The sequence below is a fragment of the Carettochelys insculpta genome, chromosome 1, assembly GCF_033958435.1.
Source record: "Carettochelys insculpta isolate YL-2023 chromosome 1, ASM3395843v1, whole genome shotgun sequence".
Lineage (NCBI taxonomy): Eukaryota > Metazoa > Chordata > Testudines > Carettochelyidae > Carettochelys > Carettochelys insculpta.
The window spans coordinates 315,452,022-315,478,323 of record NC_134137.1 but is presented as its reverse complement, the minus strand read 5'-3'; the positions used below and the strand labels follow the sequence as shown (position 1 = coordinate 315,478,323).

At 43.4% G+C, this 26,302-nt stretch overlaps 1 protein-coding gene across 1 annotated transcript; it reads right to left on the bottom strand.

Moving 5' to 3' along the window:
* Positions 1–1,773: 1,773 nt before the first annotated feature.
* KICS2 (KICSTOR subunit 2) lies at positions 1,774–20,081 on the bottom strand. Its single transcript, XM_075013714.1, has 3 exons — positions 19,795–20,081; positions 12,746–13,034; positions 1,774–3,155 (listed from the first exon to the last, which is right to left on the bottom strand). The coding sequence occupies exons 1-3, from the start codon at positions 20,027–20,029 to the stop codon at positions 2,339–2,341; spliced, it is 1,341 nt and encodes a 446-aa protein (XP_074869815.1). The 5' UTR covers positions 20,030–20,081; the 3' UTR covers positions 1,774–2,338.
* Positions 20,082–26,302: the final 6,221 nt, after the last annotated feature.

Genomic DNA, 26,302 nt, shown 5'->3' with positions numbered 1-26,302 from the left:
ATGAAACAGTTTCCTGTATGCATCAAGAGGGAAAGGTAAATGCTCTCTCCTTACAGAGCAGAGAAAGAAAACTGTAGCTGCTCTGTTAGATTCTCTGCAGTTACTTTTGCTTTGCTTGATATGTGGGCTGTGTCTACACTGGAGAGTGCTGTCAACGGAAGGCCTACACTCATGATGGCTTCTGTTGGCAGTCTCGACAGAAGTCTGCTCTTGCCTCGGTAGAGTTATCCCTCAAAAATGTGAGGCGTAACTCACTGTCAACAGAGTACTACCAACAGAAGTGCAGCAGGGACACTTCCGTTGACAGAAGGCAGAGCAAGTCATGTGTAGCAGCAATCTATCGACAGGGGTTCCGTCGCGATTTCTCCATCGACAGATGCTGGTAGCGCGGAGATAGCCCATATCACCAGTTACTGTTGACAGAGAAACCTCGCCAGAATCTCTGCCAACAGAGAACTGCCAGACTGCGCTGACATCTGGTGCCACAAAGCGGTATGACAGCTCTGCAAACAGGGCTGCCCAGCAACCAGGGGCCTCTTCTGTCGACAGAAGTGTCTACGCTGCACTTGTGACTGTCACCAGAAGGCTTGAGGAGTGTACATGGTCCCTGCGTTCTGTGGACAGAAGGGGCCTGCTGTTGGCAGCACTCTCCAGTGTAGACACAGCCCGTATGTCAAGCAAAGCGAAAGTAACTAGACAGAGTCTAAAGAGCACACAGACATAGCGTGCTTGAGTTGCACATCTCTTAATGGAACTGGAACTTACAACATTTTGGCTTAAATGACTTATTTTACTTATAAATCTTATGATGTCCTTATTATACCTGCTTACCAGCCATCACATGCCCATTTGATTGCCCACTACCAAAATGGCTTTTATTGTACCTGAAAGTTATTAAAAAATATTAGTAATAATGTCTCAAAATAAAACTAAAGATTTACTAAAGAAAATATAGCTACAGGTGGATCCTCTCTAATCCAGAATTCTCTTGTCCAGCAACATCCATAATCCAGCATGATTTTAGTTAACCAGATGGCCACTTACCAAGGATGTGGCCAAGCTTCCTGTGGTCCAATAAGATTTGTTTACAGGCACCAGTCCCAGATCTCTCTATTCTCTGCTGTTATTTAACTGTAATTTACCCTTACGTGTCTTCTAAGAGCCCAGTAAGCAGTGGAAGTATTGATAATCTGCTAGATTATATTAATCTCCCATGTTCTGGCAAAATCTCTCGTTCAGCACCAGTAAATTCCCCTGGGAGCCAGATTAGAGAGGTTCAGGCTGTACAGAAACCAACAACAGTACACCTTGAACTGTAAGACTGAACTACATGACTTAGTTTTCAGGGGGATTTTGCTGTTTGTCCATTTGCTTTAAGGCCAATGCAGTAGAAAAAATGCCCACTTTAAACTAAGCAAATATATGGGCTTTATTATTTTTCCACAAGATTGTTTCAAACTGCCTGGAGGTAGCACAAGCTGAAGCTATTATTGTCAATTTATTTCCAGGAGCAGAAATTTAAGATACAAGCACCCTGTAGTGCTGACGTTACTAGTGTACTTTGTGAGTGGTAATCATGCGTAAACTGCACTTCATTCCTGTGTTGCAGCTTTGACATTTTGGCTTCTAGATGCTGTATAATTATGGCTAATCTGCACACTTTATAAATCAGGATATTGGCACTCTCCCCCATTTTAGTGGGGATTTAAAAGTATCCAAGAAAAGTCTCATTGCTAAGACTTATTTTTAAAGTTTGTGCACAATAATATATCAGTTACCAAAATAAGAGTACATTTTAAGATGCATTGAGATTTTATTGCAGTTGGTTGCCTATAGATCTGCATGTTTCCAATAATTCTCATTGAGTATCACTATTAAGAAATGAGGTTCCATCGTAGTTCCTCAGTGTCACGGCAGTGTGTTCTGAAAAGACAACAATCATTCTAAACAAGTTTCAATAAATTCTGTAGAAGTTATAGTCAATGACCAGCATAATATAAAGTGCATACATTCCACTCAGTTAAGGACAAAGCATCATGGACTGAAAAATAGTAATTCATACTGTGAACTGAGCACAATGCAAAAAACCTACCTCAGACATTTTAGTGCACCATAGGTCAGTCATCCCAATGCGCACAGATTTCCTTCTATATTTTTATTCAAGTATTTTCACTAGCTAAAATGCTGTTCACAACGAATACCAGAATAACAGTTCCTTTTAAATAATCTAAGAATCATGAATGAATGTACTCCTTGACAGCTACAGTATGTTTGTTTCCCCCCCGCCCCACACCAAGTCTAATGTATTGCCTTGGCAATCTACAACTTAATGTTTATTTTATCCTTTGGCTCCAGGCTTTAGGCTTGCAAAAGCTTTGGAGTTCTTGAGGGAATGTGAGATTTCATTGAGGAAAGAGATGAAATGTGAGTCCCTCTCTGATTTCTTGGACTCAAAAATAACTACAATAGTGAAATGAGGTTCAGGGCGTGTCAGAAAGTATGTGCTTTGGACTTTGTCATCATAGAAGTGAACAACCTTGTCCAAACTATTGAGGTCAGCGGTTCGGTCAGTCATAATCATAATTACATTGGGCCAGTGCATTACAGGCCTGTCACTGGGCAAAGAGACCACAGCTGGGTACTGATCCACCCCTTTTGGGGCTTCCCTGTAGGAGTGAGGATGATGGTAGCCATGTCCCTGGAAGCTCTCGGACCCACGGTTGTCAAAGATAAGAGAAACATTAACAGCATCATATTTTCTGATGAAGCTGGAAATTTTCCCAAAATAATCAGGGTTAGTTTTAGCAGTCAGCGTTTTCATTTCTGATGCAGTTGTTTGTCGACTGAGGGCCTCGTGAAAGTAAAAGCTAAATTTGGCAAGGAGAATGTTTTTGAGTTTCATCAACCAGAGGAAAAGGTGTGGTGGTTGTACAGCCTTCTGAGACTGCCCTCCAAAAAGATGTTTCTTGGTCTCTCGCTGCTTCTCAAAAATTTGGCCCCAAGTCTGCAGCTTTGTGTGAGCACTGTGCAAGTTGACTAGGGATGGGAGAAACTTCCACTCCGAGATCTGAGCCTGAGCCTTTAAAAGATGTGCAAGCACATCCACTTCCAGCTGGAAGCTACTTTCAAGAGGACTGAGGATTGGATGGTGAAATCTAGAAAACAAAACATTTTTAGAAACATGAGAGATATTGCACATGACAGCAGAAGTGTTATATTCACTAGTACATCAAACTGCCAGCAAAGCATCCCTGAAAGTCAAACAGGAAGTGTAGGCAGCAGAATTCTGTGCTGATTCATTTTAGACTTTAACATTGTTTTTGCATAAATATTTTAATTAGAAATGTAGCATCTCTTCATACCTGATCAAAGAAATAGGAATCAGTGGACAGAAATATTTGATAAGCCCCACGTCCAGGGCCACCCTTCTTTCCAGTCATAAGGATACTGAACTATAAAAAGTTTAAAGTTTTAAACATTGTATCACTATTACTACATTACATAAAAGTGTTAATAAGACACTTTGAGAGCTATGTACTAGCTCTTAAACATCCTTGTCAAATCAACTAACATGCCCAAAATTGCACGAGTGGTGTCCAGTTAGGCTTCCTCATTGCCATTTGTTGCATCACAGTGAAACAGGCAGTAGGAGGATGAAGATTGGGGAGGGAAGTGAACTGGGAAATAAAACCATAATTGACTGTATTTGCTGCCAAACGGGCTCTCAAACTTTGAGTCTCAAGAGCCAAAGAGCAGCTGAAGGGCAAGATGGGGGTCTGGCCAACATCACACTGAAATGACCATCCAGATTGAATTCCTCACCAAAAATTTAAGGACAAGATCATCCCTTCAGTTGTCCAACAGAAGTGGGGAGGAACTTTACAGAGTGGGCTATGTGCATTGTGTGTTTATGCCCAAGAGGGGTCCTGCCATGTCAGAGCAGACCTGGGTGAGGTAGGACACAGGAAATTAAGAAAATGGACTCTTACTTCTCAATGTGAATTTTTAAACACAGTTATTTAGAGGTAACGGAGTAGCTCTATGCTCTTGCACATGTTATAGGTACACAAAAGTTCACTATCCTGTCAAGCAGCAAACATGTATGTTAGGAACTTCAACTTGATGTGGGAAGTCACTTATTATAGACTATCCTTCAAAACATCGTAGCCATACATGCAGGGACTCATCCTGCAGACACAGCCAAAGAATTCCAGCCACCATTGGATTTGCTCCTTCTAAGTGGATACTCTCCCCCCAGCCCAAACACACAAACAAAACCCCAGCTCTTCTCATATTGTATAGCTAAAATGTTTACAGACAATTTTCCTATTCAAAAGTAAATCTCAAATTACTGTAGGAAGTTTCTCATCAGGAGCCAATCCAAGATGGCATGCGTAAGTGACTACAGTGTGATTTCACAGTCCATCACAACCACTGACAGTGGAAGAGTGAACGTGAAAGTAGCAAACTGCACTGTTGTATCTGCACCGATACAGGAATTTCATTCAAAATCATGATCACAACGGTAACTCTGTGTAAAAGATCTAATATACCAGATCACATAAGACGTGTTGTGCTGTCACACAGAAATTGCTTTACTGGATCAAACTAAGTGGTGTGATATTCCCCCTCTGATGGTGACCTGTAACAGACACTTCAGGGAAAGCTGCAAGAAATCGCTAATGGGTAATTATGGGGAAAAATAGCCACATGGAAAGTTTTCCACCTAATACCTGAAGAGTGGTTACTTTACAATCTGAAGCATAAGGAATTATATTAAATAAAAGTTCTACTCTACTCAACGAGAAGAAGAGAACTCATTCCTGCCCCACCCCCTTATAACGAGTAACAAAAGGGAGAAACTAGCATGTTTCATTTGTTTGCTCCTGTCTGACAGGCAGAAGTCTGTAGGGCTTCAGTCTGTATTTTTTTTCCCTGACTGAATTAATTCAGAATTTGTCTACCCTCTTTTTCTTGAACAAGGTATAAAATGCTGACTCCTTCAAGTAAGGGCTGAGGATGCTTCCAATTAGATTTTATGGGCCACTAAAGGGGCGGGGAAGAACCACCAGGAAAGTTAATAACAAATATTCCCTGTGTGTTTAATGGGGAAAAAATTTAAAAAGGTACATTTTAGAAGGACAGGCCTTGTTTAAATCATCTTAAAATGTCAAAAAAGTATATGTTGCATTTCCTTCCACCCCACTTTTTGGCAAGTATCTTTAAGGGAAACAGGAACCAGTATGACTCATTTATCTGGTATTTATTAACACTGACAATATAAGACAAAAAACCTGAGAACAATTAAAGTTTGGTTACAGACCAGAAAAAAGAACCAAACCCATTGTTTTCATGAGAAGGTTGTTTTAAAAGCATATACATATTTGCTATTCTTTCCGGGCTTTATTTCTTCAAAGCACTTTACACTACTAATGTTCTGAAAGATGTCTGACAGATTTATATAATTATGTTAAAGGGGCCATCAGTAGCTGGCTGTACAGCATTAGTATACCCTTTCAAAGTTCATAAATAAACTAGCAATCCAGTGGCACCTTAGAGACTAACAAATTTATTAGGTCGTGAGCTTTCATAGGCAAAACCCACTTCTCAGAAGATACAGAAAACTTGTTATGAAGATGGGAGGTTGGGCCTAGCAGATCACATTAGGAACACTGACCTGAATATAAATTTAACTATTTTGATGCTGTCTATTAACATACATTTGGGCTTTGCAATGCAGCAAACATGAGGGGTTCACTTTGTTTCAGATGGTGGGATGGGCCATATGTCTATTAAAACAGTTCACTGAGAAAACGTGTGCGCTAATTAATGAGAATATTCTACCACATATAGCATTACAAGTTTATTTTTACTACATCCGATGTCTGTTAGGACAATTTTAACAATGTCTATCAATGGAATTAATTCTGAAAACCTATTCCTTCTAGATAGTCTCAATATGTGCTATACCTAGGCCATCAAGCATTTGAACGCACTTATTACAGTGATATTGACCTGTGAAGGTTATTCATCATTGAAAGCAGCTAAAATATTCATGTAAATGCAGTTCTGCCAAGTCTAGTGGATTATTATGATGTGCAGCTCCCACTCCCACTTTGCTTCATGCCGCACAATGATCTTTTCACGTGTCACCCAGCAGGATTTGTTAAACGATTTTAATCCAGACATACACATCAGCCATGACTAAAAGCCTGAAAGTATGCTGACTGCTGAATAAATGGACAGTTATAAGCTAAGCACATCTGCTTTAATCAAGTCTCATACCACAGACATGGCTAGAGAAGGTACACCATTGCATAAAACAGACAGGAGTTTTACAGTAATCTAGTGGTACACTGTACTGCAAAATAACACCCTATACACACATATTTACCACCATTATATATGTTTTGTACTAATTATGCCTCGTGAAGTATCATTTGAAGTTTGAACTGCTGAACATTACTATCCTGTTCAATTGTATGGGACGTTATTACATTTGCTATATGTTAGTTACTGAAATATGAGAGTTGGGGAGATGCCCACAGCTAGCTTTTTGGTGGCAACGAAGGAGTAACTAACACCCGAGACAGATTTACATCAGGTTTAGCCAGACGTACATTGATGACCCACTCTGGAGAATCTACTCTCCCAGTGGGCCCTTCCAAAAGACTTGTGAGAAAGCACGTATATGACAGGGACTGTTTAACACCTATGATATGAAAAGGATCTTTCCTGCAACAGGAAACGTGTATACAATGAGGTAATGACATCACTTCTCCTCCCCCACGAAGACAACAAGAATGTTTGGGAGAAAAGACTAACTGGGGAGACTGGTCCCAGGCTGAGCAGTGAATTCAGCCTGTGTATTAAGAACTATGAAGTGCTTACTATACCTAGTGAAGTCAGAAGTCCTGAATTCCATTACTTTCTGCAATCTCAGTGACTTTTGAATGAGCTATTCAGGTGGCCGGCCCCAGGGCCAGGTGAACCTGCCAGTGCTTGGGCAGCCCCAGGCAGCTCCCTGCAAGGACCACCCAAGTAACAGCCAATGCAGCTGGCCTCAGGGACCACCCAAGCTATGGCTGGTGGGCCTGCCTCCAGGGATTCCAGCTAAGATTTCGTCAAGGGTATTTCTTGTAAAGGTTTTGGACAGAACGTGGGCCACGAATTTTTCTTTACTGCACCTGACCTATCCGTGACTTTTCTTAAAAACACTGCTGATGAAATTGTAGGCTTACTTATCATGTAAAATCTTTCTGCAGTTAAACTTTGTGTAATGTTTTATCTTTACCACTGAGGTTGCCCAAAGTACACAGGGAACGTGCTCAGATTACAAAGGCTTCCTATAGCTCATGAGAGGCTGTGAGAGCCTGCATGTAACTCTGGGTATGTCCTCACATACAAATGACTGTGTGAAAGTTGAGCCTGAAAGGGCTACTTGTCACTAGCGCAGCAGTGGGCACTATCCTGATCCAGAGAGTAAAAGGGGAATGCAGCAGTCCCACAGTCCAGGTTGTATCCTGGGGGCTGTCACAAACACCAGAGCATTTGGAAGCTTAACTTTCACCCCACATTTCAACACCAGAGAGATGCCAGGGCTCCACAACTCTTTGCAAGTTTTCAAAATGTAAGTAACACTCTTCCTACATTATATCTACTCTCTCAGAGTGGAGCCTGTCTTCCCCTCCTTCCACATATGTGTAATGCTAATTACAGAGGAAAATAATGCTTCAAAAATTTTGCATGCAGTTAGGCCTACTAATCTGCCTATTGTTTAGGAAACTTTAGTTAACCTATTGAATCATGCATCACCAGCACTACAGGAATAATGAGTGTTAAGAATTTGGCATGAACATCAGCTCTAGAATTGAAGTGAGTTCAGCTGGAGAACATCATCTAAAAAAGGGAAAGAAAATTTGTAGCAAAGGCAGTTTACAAACTAGCAGTAAAAGGTGACAAAAAGAGCTATCTACTTTTATTTTTAATTATAGAATGCTGTAGTATCTGAACGATGGCTCATAAACCTGAAGAATCATTTTTTCACTTTTTGGCAGGAAATAGTTATTACTTGTGTGATCCTGGCAGACCAGGTGCCAGCTCTTGCCAAGATTTTAGGCCTCAGCCACACACTGACAAATTCATTGCTGCAAACCAATCTGTGCCAGCTGTCTGTCAGTATGGTTAAGATGGGTATTGGACTTATGACTATGTATTTAGACTTCAATGTTTTCAGCAATTTACAAGCACTTTAGAATCTCATTTACATCATCATTATTTACAAGGTAATATTTAACTTTTTGCTTTGTACCCATAAACAAAGTTTGCTCTGACACCAGTGGGGCTGATGGCCATCGCAGGTCCTGGGCAAGGTGCTCATGAGGGGGCTGGGGAGGGCTGGCTCTGTGCCCCTGGAAGGGACAGGGCCCAAGGCAGTCAGACCACAGTGTCTCTCCCCACCAAAGCCCTCAGAGCTGTGCAGAGTGGTGCTCTGGCAGCAAGCCAAAGTGGTTCAGGGCTCCAGCCACCTCTGGTGGGAGCTCCGGGCCCCAGTGCAATGGTTCCGTTTGCCTCCCCCATCGACGGGCCTGTCTGAAACCATGAACATAGCCAGGAGGGACCTACCCCTGCCCATCAAGAAGCCCTAACAAAATTAAATGGGCCACTGTAGGTCATCACAATGCTAAGACTTCATTAATTGCTCCCTCAGAGCCATTAAGAGGCTACATGCAAAAAGATTCATCCCCTCAGCTTGAATTCAGGAAGAATAACAGTAGCTGACAAGAAAATTTTCATCTCTTTTACTGCCTGGGCTCTTGCAGGGCTGGAGTTTCAAAATGAAAGCAGAGATCTCCAGCTCAACCTGGCTTAGCCCTTAAAATACACTCTGAGCAGATGAATTAATAGTCACATGCTGGAACCACAAACTAATTCATTTGTGTGTATAGGAACAGAGAGGTAGCCATGTTAGTCTGTATCCTAAAAAAACAAAAGAGCGGTCATGAAGCATTTCAAACACTAACAAAATATTTTATTAGATGATGAGCTTTCATGGGGCAGGAAGAAGAAAAGATGGGTCTGCCCAATGAAAGCTCATCACCTAATAAATTATTTTGTTAGTCTTTAAAGTGCTACGTGACTGCTTGTTTATTACATTTGTGTATAAATGCTTAGCCACTTTAACCTTGTAATAACTCAGGCTACACAAGTCCTGTCAAGCACACCGCATGAACCAAATGGAAACAAAGATCTTTTTTTCTCCAGTCTTACTGCTTTTAGCATTTGGAGGGAAAAGTTTCTGAAAAGAGCAATTTTTAATTGCTCAGTGACCCTTTAATGTTCTAAGCTTCCACCAGTCCCAAAGTGATTCTGCCCATATTTCTTACACTACGTTATGAGTGTCCTTTTTACCTAACCACTTGCACTGGGAATCAATAAGAGCAGAGTCTGCAGCAGTTACTTTGAAATGGTAAATTATTGAACTGCAGTGCCCAGATTTGTAATGTTTTAAAGCAGCACTGAATAATTAGGGTGATTCTTCCTACAGTATGCTTATATTTAAAATCTAGTTTATCTTCCAGACATAGGAACCCTTGAATATCCTTCTGCTGAGAAAGTGATTGTTATCTTGAGGAGAGAGTAAACTGAACATACTTCATGAGTTCTCAAAGACTGTCTCCAGCAGCTATTTTAAAACAAGTGCCGTGGTCATATGCTGTATATTAAGTCCTCTTTCCAATTTTATCCCACTATGCATTGCAAAGCACTCTGGGGAAAGGTATCTATATCTTAGGTAACTAATAAACAGCCTCTGCTTGCACGGATCTTTATGTCAGCTGTCATCAGTTTCAGGGCTCTTGGTATCATTCCTAAATTTCATCACCTACAGCAGAGGTCCCCAGCCATTTTAAGTCCAAGATTACTTCTGGAAATAAAGGGCAATGCAAGATCTATCCCACCCCCTCCCGAGGCCCCACTACTATCCTGCCCCTTCCCCTAGGCCCCACTGCACTCTCCACCCACCCCCCATCTCTTGCTCTCCACCCCAGTGCAAGAGGAAGTATGGATGCTGGCTCCAGGAGTCAGGACTGGGGCTTGAGGTACAGGAGGAGATATGGATGCTGACTCAAGAGGGCTGTGGTGGGGTCTGGGATCAGGCTCAGGGCTTGAGGTGCAGGCGGGAGTGTGGGATGTTGGCTCTGGGAGGGAGTGTCAGGCTGGAGTGCAGGCTCTAGAAGGGGATCATAGCTCTAGGAGAGAGGTGGAGGTTCCGGTGCGGCCTCCCGCACAGTGGTACTTACCACTGGCGGCTTTAGGTTGGCAGTGCAGCAAGACTGAGGCAGGCTTCCTGCCTGCCCTGGCTCAACACTGGAGCCCTGCACAGATGCAAACATCTATGCAGACATTGGTATCCACTGATCCACAGGGCTCTGCTCCCAGGACACGTTGCAGCCAAAGAAAAGGAGCACAGTGCTATCACTGCCAGGAGCCAGCCACTTGCACCTGCAGCTCCTCCTAGCCATGCAGCTATATCATCCCCAGCCACACTACCAGCGGGGCTGTATGACCCTGGACAGGAGATGCAGCCAGCGGCGAGGCTGGAGTGATACAAACACATAGCCAGCAGGAGCTGTCAGCACAAAGTGCTGGCTCCTGGAAGCAGCAGCATTGCATTCCTCTCCTTAGGCTGCAGCAACTCCTGAGAGCCCAGCGGATCAGTGAATACCAACATCTAGCCACAGGCAGACATTTATACCCATGCAGGGCTCCACACCCCACTCCTGGAAAGGGCTAGCAAACCCCTGCTGGCTCCAACGATGGGGGACGGAAGGCACATAGCTCTATGCACTGCACCTCTCTGCTGGCACCACCCCATCAGCTACTATGCCAACACTTCTGCTCCCTATTCCTCGCATCTGCCTCATACACAGGGCCATGCTGGCCGCTCCTGGGAATGGACTGGTGGTGTGGGGGGGAGCAAACAGTGGAGCTCACCAAGTCTCAATTGCAATTAACTGGAAGACTCTCCTGAATTGACCAATCTATTGTGATCAACCAGTTAGCGATCACAGATCTACAGGGTGCAGCCAGAGGCCCTAGAAACTAGCATACTTGCTACCCTACAGGTGCAATAAATCTCAAGTTGAATGACTTCAGGGCATGATGCAAAGTCCTTCCAGACGGGCAACAGTAGTCATAGAAGAAATATATCCTGAACTGAGACTTAAATTTGCCTGTAGATCAGCTACACATTATTTTAAACTCTACTTATGCTTCTAGAGACTAAGTGATGGGCACACTTTCCAATCTAAGCATAACACCGCTCGAATGCAAGTATGTATATCGTATTTGTACACTAACTCATGCCCATCCTTATAAACTTAAGTGCACTTTGAATTTCATATACTTTTTCACATGAAACACTGGTGCTGCAAAACTCCTTTAATCACCTACAACTAACACATCTTTGCCTATTTCCTAAGTGCAGGAAATGGTTGAGAAGACAATTCTGTGACCATAATGAGCTCAAGTATCCTCATATTCTTGCAAGAGGGGTCATAGTGTCAGTATTGGAGAAATGCTGGGTTACTCATGTCACATTTATTTAATGCCTGTACTACAGTGGAAGATTGCACTGCTTAACAGAAGCACAGGACAACAAAATTACTGTACCTACCATAGAGACTTGCTTAGGCTGGAAGTGTAAGGATAAGGCCTTTTATTTTAAGGCCTGTAGCCACACAGGAAGGTCTAATGCCTATAAAGCCTTTGTCTGCAGACAGGTTGAAAGAGCAGCAGCTCCTAATTGAGAAGTAGAAAGGCACATCCTAACATTTCATCTAAGCTACATTAAAATAGCATAATATCAGGTTATTAAGAAGGAGACCCTGTCATAATGTCACCCAGTATTATCAGATAAAGAAACCGATGTGATGATGGTTAAAGAAAATTTAAGTCTGATAGCATTCTGTCCAATAAGAAATTACAGTTCAATAGCTGGGGTTGTGAAATCCTCATTCCTTTATTGTTCTATCATTATGATCCCTCACTTCCCTACTGTGTCTCCCTACAATCTGTCCGGTTCTTTAATGGTTTCTCTCTGTTGTATAATTAATTTTGCTAGGGTGCAAATCAATTACAGTGACAGGAATATAATTGGTTAGAGAATTATATTACTGTATGCTAGGACTGGCCAGTAGAATTTTAGTAAAATAACCGGTTACAGTATAGCTAAGCAGAACTCAAATTTCATTACGTAAACTGGGGTCCAAAAGGGAGTTCTTTGGAAATCAACTCCAGCTCACAGCCCCCCACAAAAATCAGAGCTGTCAGACTCTGCCAATGACACAGCAGAAACTGGAACTGCCCTGATTAACCTGATCCAGAATGGTCGTCAAGCGAAGTCCATCTGTCTTATCAAGAGTGGTGAGCACTGTATGCTTAGCTTTTTTTTTGTTTGTTTGTTTGTGGTGATTGTTAATAAACAGAATTAGGATATTACTCTGTAAGGCTCTTTCACTGGTAGATGGTCCAGCAAACCCACAGGAAGTTACACATGAGCCCTAGGAACAGGAAAGGACGCGTGCCTAAATTGAAAGGGTTACGCCCTAGGAAGGGGTATTGAAAGGTTCCCCCAGCATGAATGAGGAGTAGAATTCTGTGTGGATAACAAGGCCTCATCCTCATTTACAGAGCTGCAGAGACCATTTTGATACATTGGGGTATTTAACAAACAAGAACTCACCGTGAGCTGTATTTCTTTAGGATGGCTTCCAAACTGTTTACCAGTTCCTCAGAGTTAATGAACTTTTGGGTGCTGAGGGTGAACATTTTTTCATAGAAGTCAGCAATTTCCATCCGAGCCTGAACAAAAAAACAGAGCTGTTCAGACAGGTGAGAAAGCAGCTCTTCCAAGTGAGGAGCTGTTCCTCCTAGTGCATTGCGACCCGTTGCCACCACTTTCTTCAGCTCATTGTGCAGAGATGTGTAGATGGTTCGGATGGAGTCCTTTCGGCTGAAGAATGACTGACCACCTGTTCAGATAAATATGGATGTATTACCAAAACCCAGGGATGGCAGAGACAGACAATAATACCGGAAAATGGTGAGCATCCATGCTTCCATTCAATTAGCTAGGGGCTCCTAAAAGTCTATTCTGAGACATTTCACTGAAGTATTTTTCCACCCAAAGAACACCTTTCAGATAAATAATCTGGAAATAAACATTTACATAGGCACAATATATAATTTTGTTCAATGAGTGGCCTAGTTTGTGCTTATTGCATTTCATTTTTCTACAAGGGACTAATTATACACTTCTCTCTCTGCCTGCCTACCTCCCGCCCACGCACCGATCTCCTACTTTTCAAATGGTCACAAATAAAAATAGGCTAGCAAGACTAGGTGAGAACTCATCAGCTGTGACCTGGAAACACTCCTTTCTCCGGAAGCTAGACACATGCGTCATGGTGCAAGTTCAAATAATATACATTATTAAACACTATACCTTTTAATGTGACAATGCTCTTTAAAACATTAAACATTTAAAATTTGTCAGACAGACAATGTAAACGTGAACTATACATTGTATGTATACCAAAGCTTTTCAACTGCCCAAACAACCAGACTGCAAATCAAAATCACAGAGGAAAACAATAATCACATGCTTCAAAGGACTGCATGCCATAATGAGACAAAATACAAACGAATACAACATCTTAAATCGAGAACAAGGGGCATGTGGGCTTGTATCTCACCTCCCCACCAACAGCTGCTCAACATCACTTGTGATTTAAAAGAACCAGTAACAGAAATATGTAAAAATACTTATACAGATGCCAGAAATAGATGGCATATAAAAGGCATTTCATTATGTCTTATTAATAATTTCGACTGATGGCCACCTGTATTACTAAACACATGCATGGATCTGCTGCAGAGGTATTACTGCTTCTCAACTCCGTGATGCAGTAAGGGCAACTAGCAGCATGAATGGAGCGAAAGAAAATTAACTTTGTAGGGGTGACAGGACTATTGGGCCAAAGAGGTATCTTGGGGTGAAAAAGAGCAAAAAAATATTTATCATACTTAGCTGTTTATTAATCACAAGCTTCCCACAATGTATTGCTGCATGCAATTATGTGCCTATACCAATGATCTTCTGATGGTGTTTAAACTGTTTCTAAGCAAAACGTTGTTAAAAGTGCCCTGCTAAAGTGAAAAATTGGTGACACTGTATTTTTCCCCTTGTTTATGAAGTAATAAAGAGACCCTGAAAATGTTATGCTTTTACTGCTTGATATTTGTATTATAAATTCAGGTCTTACTTTTGTCTTATCCATTCTATAGTGACCGGAGAACTGGTGAAATTAAAGTTGAAAAGGGAAGGGATTTTTAGTTAACTGGTAGTGTCAGAGCTGCTAGTTATCTCTATCTTAGATGCTGAGCACACTATTTAAAAAGATTCTTGTGACCCGTTTTTGAAAAACTAATACTTTGCAGCAGGACTTTGAATTATGGCAGGCAGTATGTCCCAAGGCTAGAGAAGCACCTTTTCTTTCTCTCATGAAATTCCACTCAAAGTTAGCAGAGATCAACTGCTATTTCTCTCCTTGTCTGAATTGCAAGCAAGAATTTGGCATGTGCCACAGCAACAAGGTGAATATGAATGCTCCGGTGGCAACCTGGGCTCAGACTTAAAGAAGTAGAGAACAGACAACTGAAGAAACCCTGTGGAAAAACGTAGGACAGTAGGACAGGTTGCACCTCAACACCAGCACTCTCTGGTCTGGCAATATCCTTCATACAGCATAACCAGGGATGTTCCTTGCCTGGAGCTGGGGACGGAGGGCAACCAGCTAGCAGCACCCCTCAGCAACCTTACAGGCCTGGGTCAGGGGTGTGTGTGTTCAACTGTGGTGGTGAGCCACAGCTGGGTGGTGGAGGGGGCCAGCGGGGGGTGGAGGGACCAGGGGGCATTAACCTTCCCTGGTCTGGGAAAATCCCTTATTTAGGACCTCAGTGGTCCTAAGGGTGCTGGACCAGGGAGATGCAACCTGGATGTGGTTTTGTAATAAAAGACAGTCAGAAAGCACAAGGGAGCCAACATAAGGTTATCTAAGCAATCTAAATTATCTCAGTTCCTCACTTCAGAGGACTTGATTTTACAATCTAAATAAAATTCTTCCAACCTAATGTGTTTCTTACGGGGGGTGGATGACACTAAGCAGCAAAAAGGCAAACTACTTTTAAGGAACAAAGCAGCCTTTGCAGGCCACTGTTAAGATTCTGCATCATGTTATGGAGACAGGCTCCACCACAGACTACGTAACAACATATGCAATGACACTGCAAACCTCTCTCTCTCTTTTACAGGTACGATTTCAACCACAAATCTCAAAAAAAACCTTACTGTCTATTTGAATTACTTCCACTCACATCTGCAATCATGTCAGTTCACTGAAGCAGACAAACATCAGAAACTCTCAGCAGATAGCAGGCTCAACACAGAAAGCAAAAGATTCAATATTGACAAAGCATCATAGACCCCCATCTTGCAAGTTGAATCTCCTGGAGCTAAAACAATGCCCAGACAAAACCTCACCAATTTCAATGGGACTTTATGCAGGGTTCACCCCTAAGGTACAGATTGCAGAATCGGTACTTTTATACCAATCTTATTCATTTGGGGAACAGAAATTGGGAATTTTAAGTTTACAGCATGTAAATTTTATAATAGATTTCTCTGCTTTTATGCCAATGTGTTAAAGAAGTCCATGAAAATTTAATACAATTGATTTTTAAAACATCTATTTCAAATACTTGATTTTATGCAGGTATTAAAACAGTTTCACTGAGGACCTCAAGTTTTCAAATATTTTGCAACAGCAAACTCACTAGAGAATTTTGCAAACTCCAGAGAAACAAAATGCAAAACACTCTCTGTTGGCCTCCAGAGTCCACAAACCACATGAGCAAACAATATCAGATTCTCTATCCAAAGTCAATATTGCCTGCTGTCTGATGTCAGCAGATACTATATTAGCCAGAACAGTAACAAGTCATCTTTCTTACATTTTAAATTACTACAGTAATGAAGTTGTGACTGATCCATTTCTGGTCATAGTATTATTCATAATGCTGATCACAGATGCTGACAGATGAAAACAGAATAGTTTTCTTAAAATGCTTCTCGCTCACCAATAGTGTTAAAGAGAACGTCAATGTGTATGTTCTGCCACAAGGCCCAGAATGTTAAAAATCCATATTATTGTAAGGAAGAACATCAGCAAGGCCTACAGAGTTACTGTTATCACATTCTCTTTTAAAGAAACAGACCAGGCTACTTTGTTGGCTTTTGAAGATGGATATCCTTCCAACATGAGTTTAAACACATTTGCAGAGCTACCACTATGTTTTTGAACACTCCACAGTTTAGTGAAAAACGTGTCAGTTTTAATGAAACCCTACGGGCTGAGCTTCCGATTTTCCCCCTATTTTGCAACTGTATGGAACAGCACTTTTCCCTGGATACCAACAGTAGACAGAATCAGAAAGCTCCATATATCACCTCCGTGCCTGGATTTGGAGTAAAGTTGTACATTTACTTCACAACTGCAACAAACCATGCCACACATTTTTCAGATTAAAATATTCAACTTGACAACATTCCTAATATCTCATCCACCATATCTCAAATAAGGCACTTTTGAAAAAGAAACCCAGAACCAGTTTCTGCCTTGAAACTGCTTAAAAACTGTAGTTGCTTAAGGGTTTTTTCTTATCAGATCCATCTCAGGTGATCAAAAGCTGTTAAGTATCCAAGTGAAAAGCCACCACTGCAAGCAGCAATAATTTGCATTCTTGTTGGCAATATCAGGTGGAGGAACAGAGAATTGAACGAACATGAAACATTAACTACCACCTTAAACCTAGAAAGTGGTCTCCCCATTCCTTGGTAAAGGTATAATCATGGGGAGCACACAGAGAAGTTTTCATTATTGTTCATGAAATATTTTTATGCATAAATAAGGCTTCTGACTCTGAAACTGTCAGTTCTACATTTTTCACAAGTTATAAAGGAGAGTTTAAAATCTCTATTTAAACATAACACAGATTCCTGTGGCACTTTAAAGATTAAAAAATTTGTTAGGACATAAGTTTTGTGAGATACAAGTCATTTTTTTCCTTTTCTCTTCAAGCATCTGAAGCAGTAGGGGATACAGAAATGGTAATGTGACATCAGTGTTAATTAAGTCAAAGTGGATATGGTTCACCTCTGAACACGATTAAAAAAAGAGAGAGAGTACCTCAAGGGGAAATTCCGTACTGTAATTTCACAAAACAAAGAAAGCAGTCCTATAGCACCTTAAAGACTAACATTATTTAGTAAGTGATGAGCTTTTGTGGGAAAGACCCATTCACATCTGAAACAGAAATGAAAGAAAAAAAACTAAGGGCTTGTCTACACTACCTCTCTACTTCAAAGGGAAGATGGTAAGTAGGGTGTTGAGAGTTTATTAGTGAAGTGCTGCGATGCATATGCAGCACTTTATTGAGCAAATTGACACACACCCCCCCCCCCCCCCCCCCGTCACAATGCTGAAGTGTTAAACTTTGAAGCACCGGCTGATGTCTAGCTGCAGCTAAACCGCTGGTACTTCAAAGTGCCTGGAGTACTTTGAAATCCCTTTACTCCTCAAAACTGCCACAGGTGGAGCGGGGAATTTGCTTAATAAAGTGCTGCATATGCACCACAAAAATTCATTAATAAGCTCCCAACACCCTACTTACCATCCTCCTTTTGAAGTAGGGAGGTAGTGTAGACTCAGCCCAACAGAAAAAAATTGAAAGCTTTTTTAGCCCTCCCAGTAACTCTCCAGATCCGAAGTGGGTCTTTCCCATGAAAGCTCATCATCCAATAGTCTTTAAGGTACTACAGAACTGCTTTCTTTGTTTTGTGAAGATACAGACTAACATGGCTACTTCTCTCAGACAATTGAAATTTGAGAGTGTTTCCATGTTTTTAGTTAAACCTCATTTGATGGTTCAAATTTGCATATGAATTCCAGCTCAGCAGTTTCACTTTGCAGTTTTTGAAGGCTTTTTCTTTATCTGAGAATAGCAACTTACAAGTCAGTAACTCTGTGTCCAGGGAGGTTAAAAGGTCTCCTGTTGGGTTTTGTATGTTGCCATTTTTAATATATTATTTGTGTCCATTTATTCTTTTGCTAGAGACGGTTAATTTTCTCCAATGTACCTGGCACAGGGCCAACATAAACTGAACTAATCTTTTTCATGTGCTCTAGAAACTTATGGGACAGACCTTATACATCCTGTGCCCCACTTCAAGCTGCAAAAGGGAAATCATCTGCCTTTGATGACTTCTGGGATGCCCTGTATATGAGGAAATTCCCAGTTGGCATAAAAATCAGCATAACACCTACGGCCTTCTGCTGGGTTATAACTAAAGCTTCTTATGTTCCTTCCATTCCTAACTGTACAGCAGCTTTTACGTTTTGTGGCAGCTTTTATGTTTTGTTAGTCTTCAAAGTGCTACATGACTGCTTTTTTGTTTTGTTAGGATACAGACTAACATGACTACTCCTCTGTTACTATTCAGCTTTTATGTGGTCTTGTGCATACTAAGCCAATTAAAGGCTGCTCTAACTTGAGCTTCTAGGGCTAGGGTAATCAAGAAATTTAGACCTTGACAAAAAATAAGTGGTCAGAGTAGAAAGAAAAAAAAGTGCATAAAGATTTCAAGATATGTTCAAAAAGCATCTATCAGTCCAGATCAAGCCCAGTATGCCTATTTACCAAACTATGCTCTAGGGCTGAGTGTGCAAAGACCACATTAACACTCTATCCCACCTCTTTTGGGCACTGCACATAAAGTTTCCAGACAGAGTAAGACACATCAGTTATTCATCAAATCACTTTTTCCATCTATCTTCCTACTATTATGTACTCAATGCGGACCCTTCAGGAATACCAGGTACCACCTTCATTTATTTTGTTTTGTTCTTAAAACAAGTATATAAAGTAGGGGAAAATTAGATCATTAAATAAAGCATGCATGCATGTAAATGCTTGTAAACTACAAATGTGGGATCAAAATCGTAGCATATATACAGAACACATCGTTTTGGGGGCCTGTGCCCATGCTCATTCTCCAGAGCACTGCTAATGTGCTCAACTCCGACATTAAGGGGCAATATCTAGCAGGTTAAAGAACTGTTCAGTCTGAACAGTCAATCCTTGATGTTTATGCAGAAACTATAAACAAGGATGTAAATTACAGCTGTGATTAAGACAATCAGATAGAAAGCAGCCCAAGACCACCATGCTCATTGCACTCAGGCTCCTGAAACTTCCACTAATTAGATCTGGGGCAGTGACAGGAGTGAAGGAGTGAACATCCCTTGTCCAAGCAGCCCCAGAACCGTATTCGGAGGCCAGTCACTCTTTGAGCCTACTTTTCTGCAAGCACCACAGCAGACGGGAGCTACTGTTATAAATGGACCACCCACACCACCAAGGAGCTTTTGCCACCGAGGGTATCAGGTCCAGGGACTGGAAGGTTGAACCTCGCTCCCAGCTTCCATTTAGCAGAGAAAAGAGGCAAATGCCAACCCCCCTCGCTGCACTGTCGCCCCACCAGGACCGCTCCCCACTGGTCCTGGTTCCCTCGGTGGGCAAGTCCCCCGAGCCCGACACGCGGGGCTGCCAGTCAGGGCGCTTGGGGGAGGAGCAGGCTGCCCGAGCGCCGCGCAGCCCGAGCCCGGCGGGTACCTAGCTTCTGGCCCAGGAAGGTCATGCTGTGATAGGCCTTCTCGGCGGCGGCCAGGTGCGCCAGCCCGGCCAGCAGCGACAGCCAGCTGGCCCCCGCGCTCTTGTTGGCCTCCCGCTCCTTCTCCACATTGTCCTTGGCCTTGTCGTACGAGAAGATGCCCAGGTGGGAGAAGAACGTCTCCAGCACGGCCTGCTCTAGCGGCACCGGGGCGCCCAGCGGGATCGACTCCCCCATGCCGCGCCGGCCGCTTCCGGCTTCCGGCCGGGCACGTGAGTCAAGCTACCACACCCCCTCCGCTCGCCGCTGCCTGCCTCGTGAGCGGGGCGGGGCGGGGCGGGGCGTCGCCGCGCTGGCCCCGCCCCTCACTCGTCGGGTGACGTGAGAGTGGAGGAAGCGAACAGTATGTGGGCGGGGGGGAACGGTTAAGTTGACGTCAGCAGGAAGGAAGCTGTTCCGGCTGTCTCGCGCCGTGAGCGTGCGCGGCCCGGAGTGGGGTCCTCTTGCTGCTGGGGAGACTTCCGCCTGCAGGGCCTTGGGTCAGACTCGGGACCCCAGGCACCTACTGGGGCTGTTGCGGCCGGGAGGGGCGTGAAAGCATCTGCAGTGGCGCGGGGGCTGGCACGGGGATGCGCCGTAGACTGCGTGGCCGCTGGCACAGGTGGGGCAGCGCCGTTTGCAGAACGCTGCCCCAGGCCGGTCGCGTGCCCACGATTCGCGTCTGCCTGCTGGGGGGTGGGGCCCGCCGCTGGGACTGGCCGTGGGGCGGGGCATGTGCGAGTGGGCCGTGTGTGTCTGGTCCAGGCCCTTCAGCGGGTGTTGCGCTATGGCGGGGTGGTAACCTTTCTTTCAAGGGCAGGGTTTTCCGTTGGGGGGGGGCCCGAACACAAACGAACTACAAACGTGCCCTTCATCCACAGGCTTAACCCCTCGCAGCCCCAAACCCAGGACTAATTGACCTTACACAGCAACTCTGGGTGCTGCTGCCCCCTGTTGCACCTTCACCAGGTCGTTGTCTCCTCCTCAGCCTGGCTGCGCTGCTTCCTCCCTCACCTGCAGTGCGTGCAGCTCTCTGCACTGCCGTGCTGAAATAATGGGACTCAATAGCTGTAACAGCCACATCCCTCCTGCTGGCCTAACGTTAAACCAGTTAAATTGAGTTTTACTCCTTGAGTTCAGCGGGACAGGGAGTCAGGGAAGACATGAATAGCAGCAGCCACAAATGGCTCCTTAAGTAGCCACAGGTGGCTCAGAGCCATCCAGCTGTTTTGCAAAATGGTGCCACTGCCAGCTCTGTGAGCTGGATGAAAAGGCTCCGGGAGCTGGATTCTGACCACCCCTGCACTAAAGCATTTTAGTCCTTTGGAGACCATACCACGGGCTCTCAGTAGGGAGTGGACAGGTGGCCCTGATAGGCAGCTAGCTTCTTATTCCTGAGCGAGTGCCACCTTTTGCCAAACACATGCAGAGGAGATCAGTGATACTCCCTGTGCTATATATGTTCATGTCCTGTTTCTCCCTTTTGAGTTCAGCCATATCCTGTTTTGTTCCTACTTCATTCTTCTCTTTGTGGATCATCGTATACCAGATTGTGTTCCCTTGCCTTACTTCGATTATTATTTCACCCAATGAGTGGCCCCACTGATTTCAGTGAGTCTAATTGTGGAGTAAGTTACTACAGTAAACTCTTTGATATCTGGCATCTGTGGGATCAGGTTGCCAGATGATCAAACATTCTGCATAATAGGGAGGTATACCTCACAATGCATAGCACTAAAGAAAAGCAAGATTAGATATTGAGAAACAAAGTGTACAGAGTACTTTATTTACCGACACCAGTAGTATTTTTACTGCATTGAGCAGAAATGGGATGCGGTTGGGCAAAGTCTCTCATCTGTTTTGGCGGATTAAATTAAATGGAGTCTGCTTCTGAACCACCCCCAGGTTTGCCTATCACTGTTTGTATTGAAGATAAAACCAGACCAATTTAGATGGTTTCCCTTCCTGCTCCTGAAAGATCAGCTATTGGCACATCCATTTTACTGAAAGAAAGCAGAACCAATGTTCAACAGCAGCAGGACTGAGGAGCAATTTTGCAGACAGGTGGCAATGCAGAATATTGTTCCCACTCTTTCCACAAGCATCCACATACATTAGAAGACTATTACCCCTGTCAGCAGGACACAACCTTGGCTGAGTAGCTCTGGGCACCACTAGTAGCTCACGCTGGGTAGGAGAGCAGAGGAGTCTGTCAGCTGCAGCAAGGAGGGACACAAGGCAATGCTGGTGGGACGTTGCTTTCATGCTCTGTGCACAAACCCCAACCCTGATGCCACTTCTCTGTGCTCCTGCCCAGTGTCTGCTGAGCAGAGGAGAAGCAACGTCAGGGCTGGTGTTTGTGCACAGAGTGCAAGAGCAATGCCCCCGGCCCGTGAGGGGAGGCCCACTCTGTGCTTCCCTGTCCTTCTGTGCTGCATCTAAATGCAGGCACCAGGCTCCTCTGCTCTCTCTGAACTCCTGCCTGGCATCCACTGACTAGAGCTGGTTGGCTGTGAGTTATGCCTGTTATTCAAGTGTGCTGGTTAATCAAATAGATGTTAAACAAGAGTTTACTGTAATCAGCATGAATGGCACAATCACACATCCCTTTCTCTGCAACCATGACTGCTGCCCCCTTGTGAACAGACAAGAATAATTGCGTGATCTCAGAACACTGCAGGGAGGCACATGTTTGTACAATAAGATTGTTTTCTCATAATAGGTTGGTTGTATGACTGTATGAAAATGGTACACACTGATTTTAATAATTTCTCAGATGCTGCAGGTAACTTGATATGATACATGCTCTGTCAAGATGGCAGTGGAAGCCATGTGCTTCCTGCCATCCATGTAAATGGTGGCAGGAAGAATGATGCTGATCAAGATGAAGAGTGACAGATGAGAAGTGGTGCCTTGGGATCCTACAATAATTTAAGATCTTCATCTCCTAAAACTGATAGTGGTAAAATACCATGAATACAAACACAGGCTGTGCCTAATTATATGTATCAGTGGTTTTCAAACTCTGGTCACAGAAGCATGGGGGTCTGCAGATTATGTCTAAGGGTCTGTGAGTGTTCCCATTACTCTAGAACAGTGGTTTTCAGCTTGTGGTCTACAGATCCCTTGCATTAGAGTGACCATCCATCCCGCATTTGGCATCTCTATTTATTTTTTAAAAGGAACTAGTTGTCCTGTATTTGGGCCCTCCCTGCCCACTGACCTTTTCCACCAGCAGCTCTGCAGGTTGGAGAGCAGGTAGGTCAGTTCCCTAACCTTCGGAGAAGTAGTGGGGAGCGTGGGCAGCTGCGGTGTCCCTGCTACTTCCCCAGGGCTCCTGGGGAGGGCCAGTGGCTGCTGCTACCCCAGAGCTCCAGGAGAGCACTGGCAGCGGCTGCTTCCCAAGGATCCTGGGGAGCGCTGGGGGATGCCACTTCCCTGGGGATCCAGAGAGCACTACTGGCTGCTGCTTCTTCCCCAGGGCTTCCGGGGAGCGCTGGCAGCTGCCCCCTCCTTCCCAGCTCCCTGGGGCTTGGTGGAGCTGAGAGGAGCTGCCCCTGCCCCCCCCCATTCCCCCCCGGTATCATGGTCACCCTACCTTGCATACCACAGAGTATGTTAAGAATTCCAAAGGTATCCACACTCACTTGAAATTTTTCAGTGGTCTGCGTGTGTTGTGAAAAAAAGGTTGAAAACCACTGATGTACATTAAATCTAAGAATCAGATGGTTTTCACTGCAGTTGGCTTCTTGTCTACCAAGGAAAGGTCACAACTAGATGATGAATTATTAGACTTTTAGTTTCATTCATGTGGATGTCATTATTAGGTGTTCATAAGCACGACTGGTGACTGTACAAAGTAAAGGAATTACAGAAGAATGGGTCATACAGTACATAGTTTAAGGAACACACATAGGTTAAGAGTGACAGGGAAAATCTGGGCCTAGATCAGTTAAAACTGAAACAATCAGTGCTGCAGGAATTGCTCTGATATTATTAAATATCACTTTGGTCTTAACTGTGTTATGGACCATGCATGGTGGACAATTTTCACAATATTTGGTGTTTTTTCTTAAAGGCCCCCCTCTTGGAGTCAAGTGAATTCATTAGAACCTCCACTCTTATTTTTTAAAGTGCTTACTTTTTCCCCACAGCAATCATGCTTGCAGACAAAATATTGAAAATTCAAACATTAAGGGCTACAAGAACAGAAAACAAAAAGATTTGAAGGGATTTTTTTTTTTCAGTTTCTTGGTTTTAAATCTAATTTTATTACTTTTGAACGGAGAAATTTTGATTCTCTTTGAGGCTCACATAACCGCTGAGCTCTCAATGGGCTTTCTACACTAGCACCCTCCTTCAAAGGGGCCATGTAAACGAGCCTGAGCAGAGAATAAAAATGAGGTGCTGTGCTGCACATGCAGCACCTCATTAGGCTAATTCTCACTGCAGGAACTTCGAAGCTGCAAACTTTGAAGCACCAGCAAGCTGTGTAGCTGCAGGCACTTTGAAGTACCCGTACAACTTCGAAGTGCCCTTTCTCCCAAAACAGCCACTCCTGTCAGTGGTGGCATCATGGCTGCTGCCACTGACAGGAGCAGGAAAACCCCTCTCAGTGGTGGCAGCAGTCAGCTTCCGCCTCTGCCAGGAAACTGACCAACACAGCTCACAGCCCCGCAGAGTTGCATTAGCCCAAGATAAGCACAACTCAAGTGCACATATCTTGGGGGGTCTACTGTATTCATACATGTAATTTACTTGAATGGCCGGTGCTAGCAGATAATAGTTGTCTGACAATAGTAACTACTTTAAAAATATTTTAAAGCTTTAACCCTGTGGCATAAGCAACCTACATCTTCAGAATATTGCAAATTGCTTTTAAAGAGCTTGAATCCATGAAGGTTGCATAATGCTGTCAATGCAGAGACTTCGGCATATAACTGTCAGTGATGTTACAGGTACAGCCATGATTTTTTTTACCTAAATCAATAGATGTTAGGGACCTAAATACCTTTGGGTCTTGATCTTAGAGCACAAATTATAATGGACATTTGCCTAATAGCTCTTTGAAAATCTCTCCTTTGATTTTTTCCTCATGATATCAAATCATCAAAATTCTCTACATGAACACACAACTCTGATAAAATACATTTAATATGTCAAGCTACAGTTCTCCACGTGAAGTAAAACTCGATTACTCTTGCTGGGTGCTTTGCTATATTATGTGGTGACAAAAAAAAATGTATCTTTACCATTTGCTCAGCTAAAGCAAAAACGATAAATATGATTAAGTAATTAATTTGTATTAAAATTGTATTTGCATTCACTATCACATGGAGTTATTTCTTAACACTCATCCTACAGGAAGATCTTTTTATACTCTTGTTAATACAAGCCAGATTCTGAGCTTCTTGCACATACCGAGTAGCATCTTATGCTAAAGTAGTCTCATTGGACAACTTGTGCAATGGATTGCTATTTGTCATGATCCAGGGAGTCAGAATTTGACCATACCTGACTTAAAAAAAAAATCAAGAGTTACATTAAGTGATCTGATAATCATGAAATAAATAAGACCCATGTGATAAGCTTTTTGTGTCCACTAAAGCATGGTGCCAACATACCCCTCATTCCTTTCTGAATTTTAACAAAAATACTGTCATCACATTTAAAAGTATTCCCCCTCAGTGAAACATTATATGGTATGTTCCTGCTGAGGACAGTTGCATACACTGGGTACTTCTCTCTGAACGCTTACTGAGATATTTGATTACATAAATTGCAAAGAGGGAGCCACTAGATACATACCATTTCCTTTCAATTTTTCAGACACACTTTTTACATATCATCTAGCCCTTAGGACTTTATAACCCACTTGGGGTTAGCTGATGTCCCAGATTTTGTCAGAAATAGGACAGTTTAATTTTCTGCATATGACTAACTAGTGTGTGTCTACAAGAATCATGTTAAAAAGCCCTGCATTACAGTTCAGGAACTTTGGAATAAATATACCAGGCCCTAGAGCAGTGGTTCCCAACCTTTTCAAGACAGTGACCCATTTTGATAATTCAGTTACACTTTGTGACCCAAGGCAATTCAAAACTGGGGGAGAGGTTCTCTGCTGGCAAAACTTTCATAAATCTCGATTTGCATCCCACCCCCAACTTAAACCCCTTGCAGCCTGTTAGCCGATGGTCAGGTGAGATACCAGCTACACCCTTGTTTTCATCTGAGATTTCAACTGCTAGGACAGAGTCCCTTCACAGTGGGCAGCCCCGGGCAGGCTGACGGATGCCCCAGGGTCCTAAACAACTGAGTCTTTTACTGCTACAACAGAGTTCCTTTGCAGTGGGCAGCCAGGATTGGCTGATGGGTGCCCCAGGGTTGAACTGAGAGCCTCCTACACCTGAGACTTCAACTGCTAGGATAAAATCCCTTCGCAGCGGGCAGCCAGGGTTGGCTGACGAGTAC

What these genes read in the sequence shown, in the direction of transcription:
- KICS2 (XM_075013714.1), bottom strand. Translation starts at nt 20,029, where the DNA reads ATGGGGGAGTCGATCCCGCTGGGCGCCCCGGTGCCGCTAGAGCAGGCC. An exon ending in CTTCCTGGGCCAGAAGCTAG is followed by an intron (nt 13,035 to 19,794) that starts GTACCCGCCGGG and finishes TTATCTGAACAG; the next exon opens with GTGGTCAGTCATTCTTCAGC. An exon ending in CTAAAGAAATACAGCTCACG is followed by an intron (nt 3,156 to 12,745) that starts GTGAGTTCTTGT and finishes TTTGTTTTCTAG; the next exon opens with ATTTCACCATCCAATCCTCA.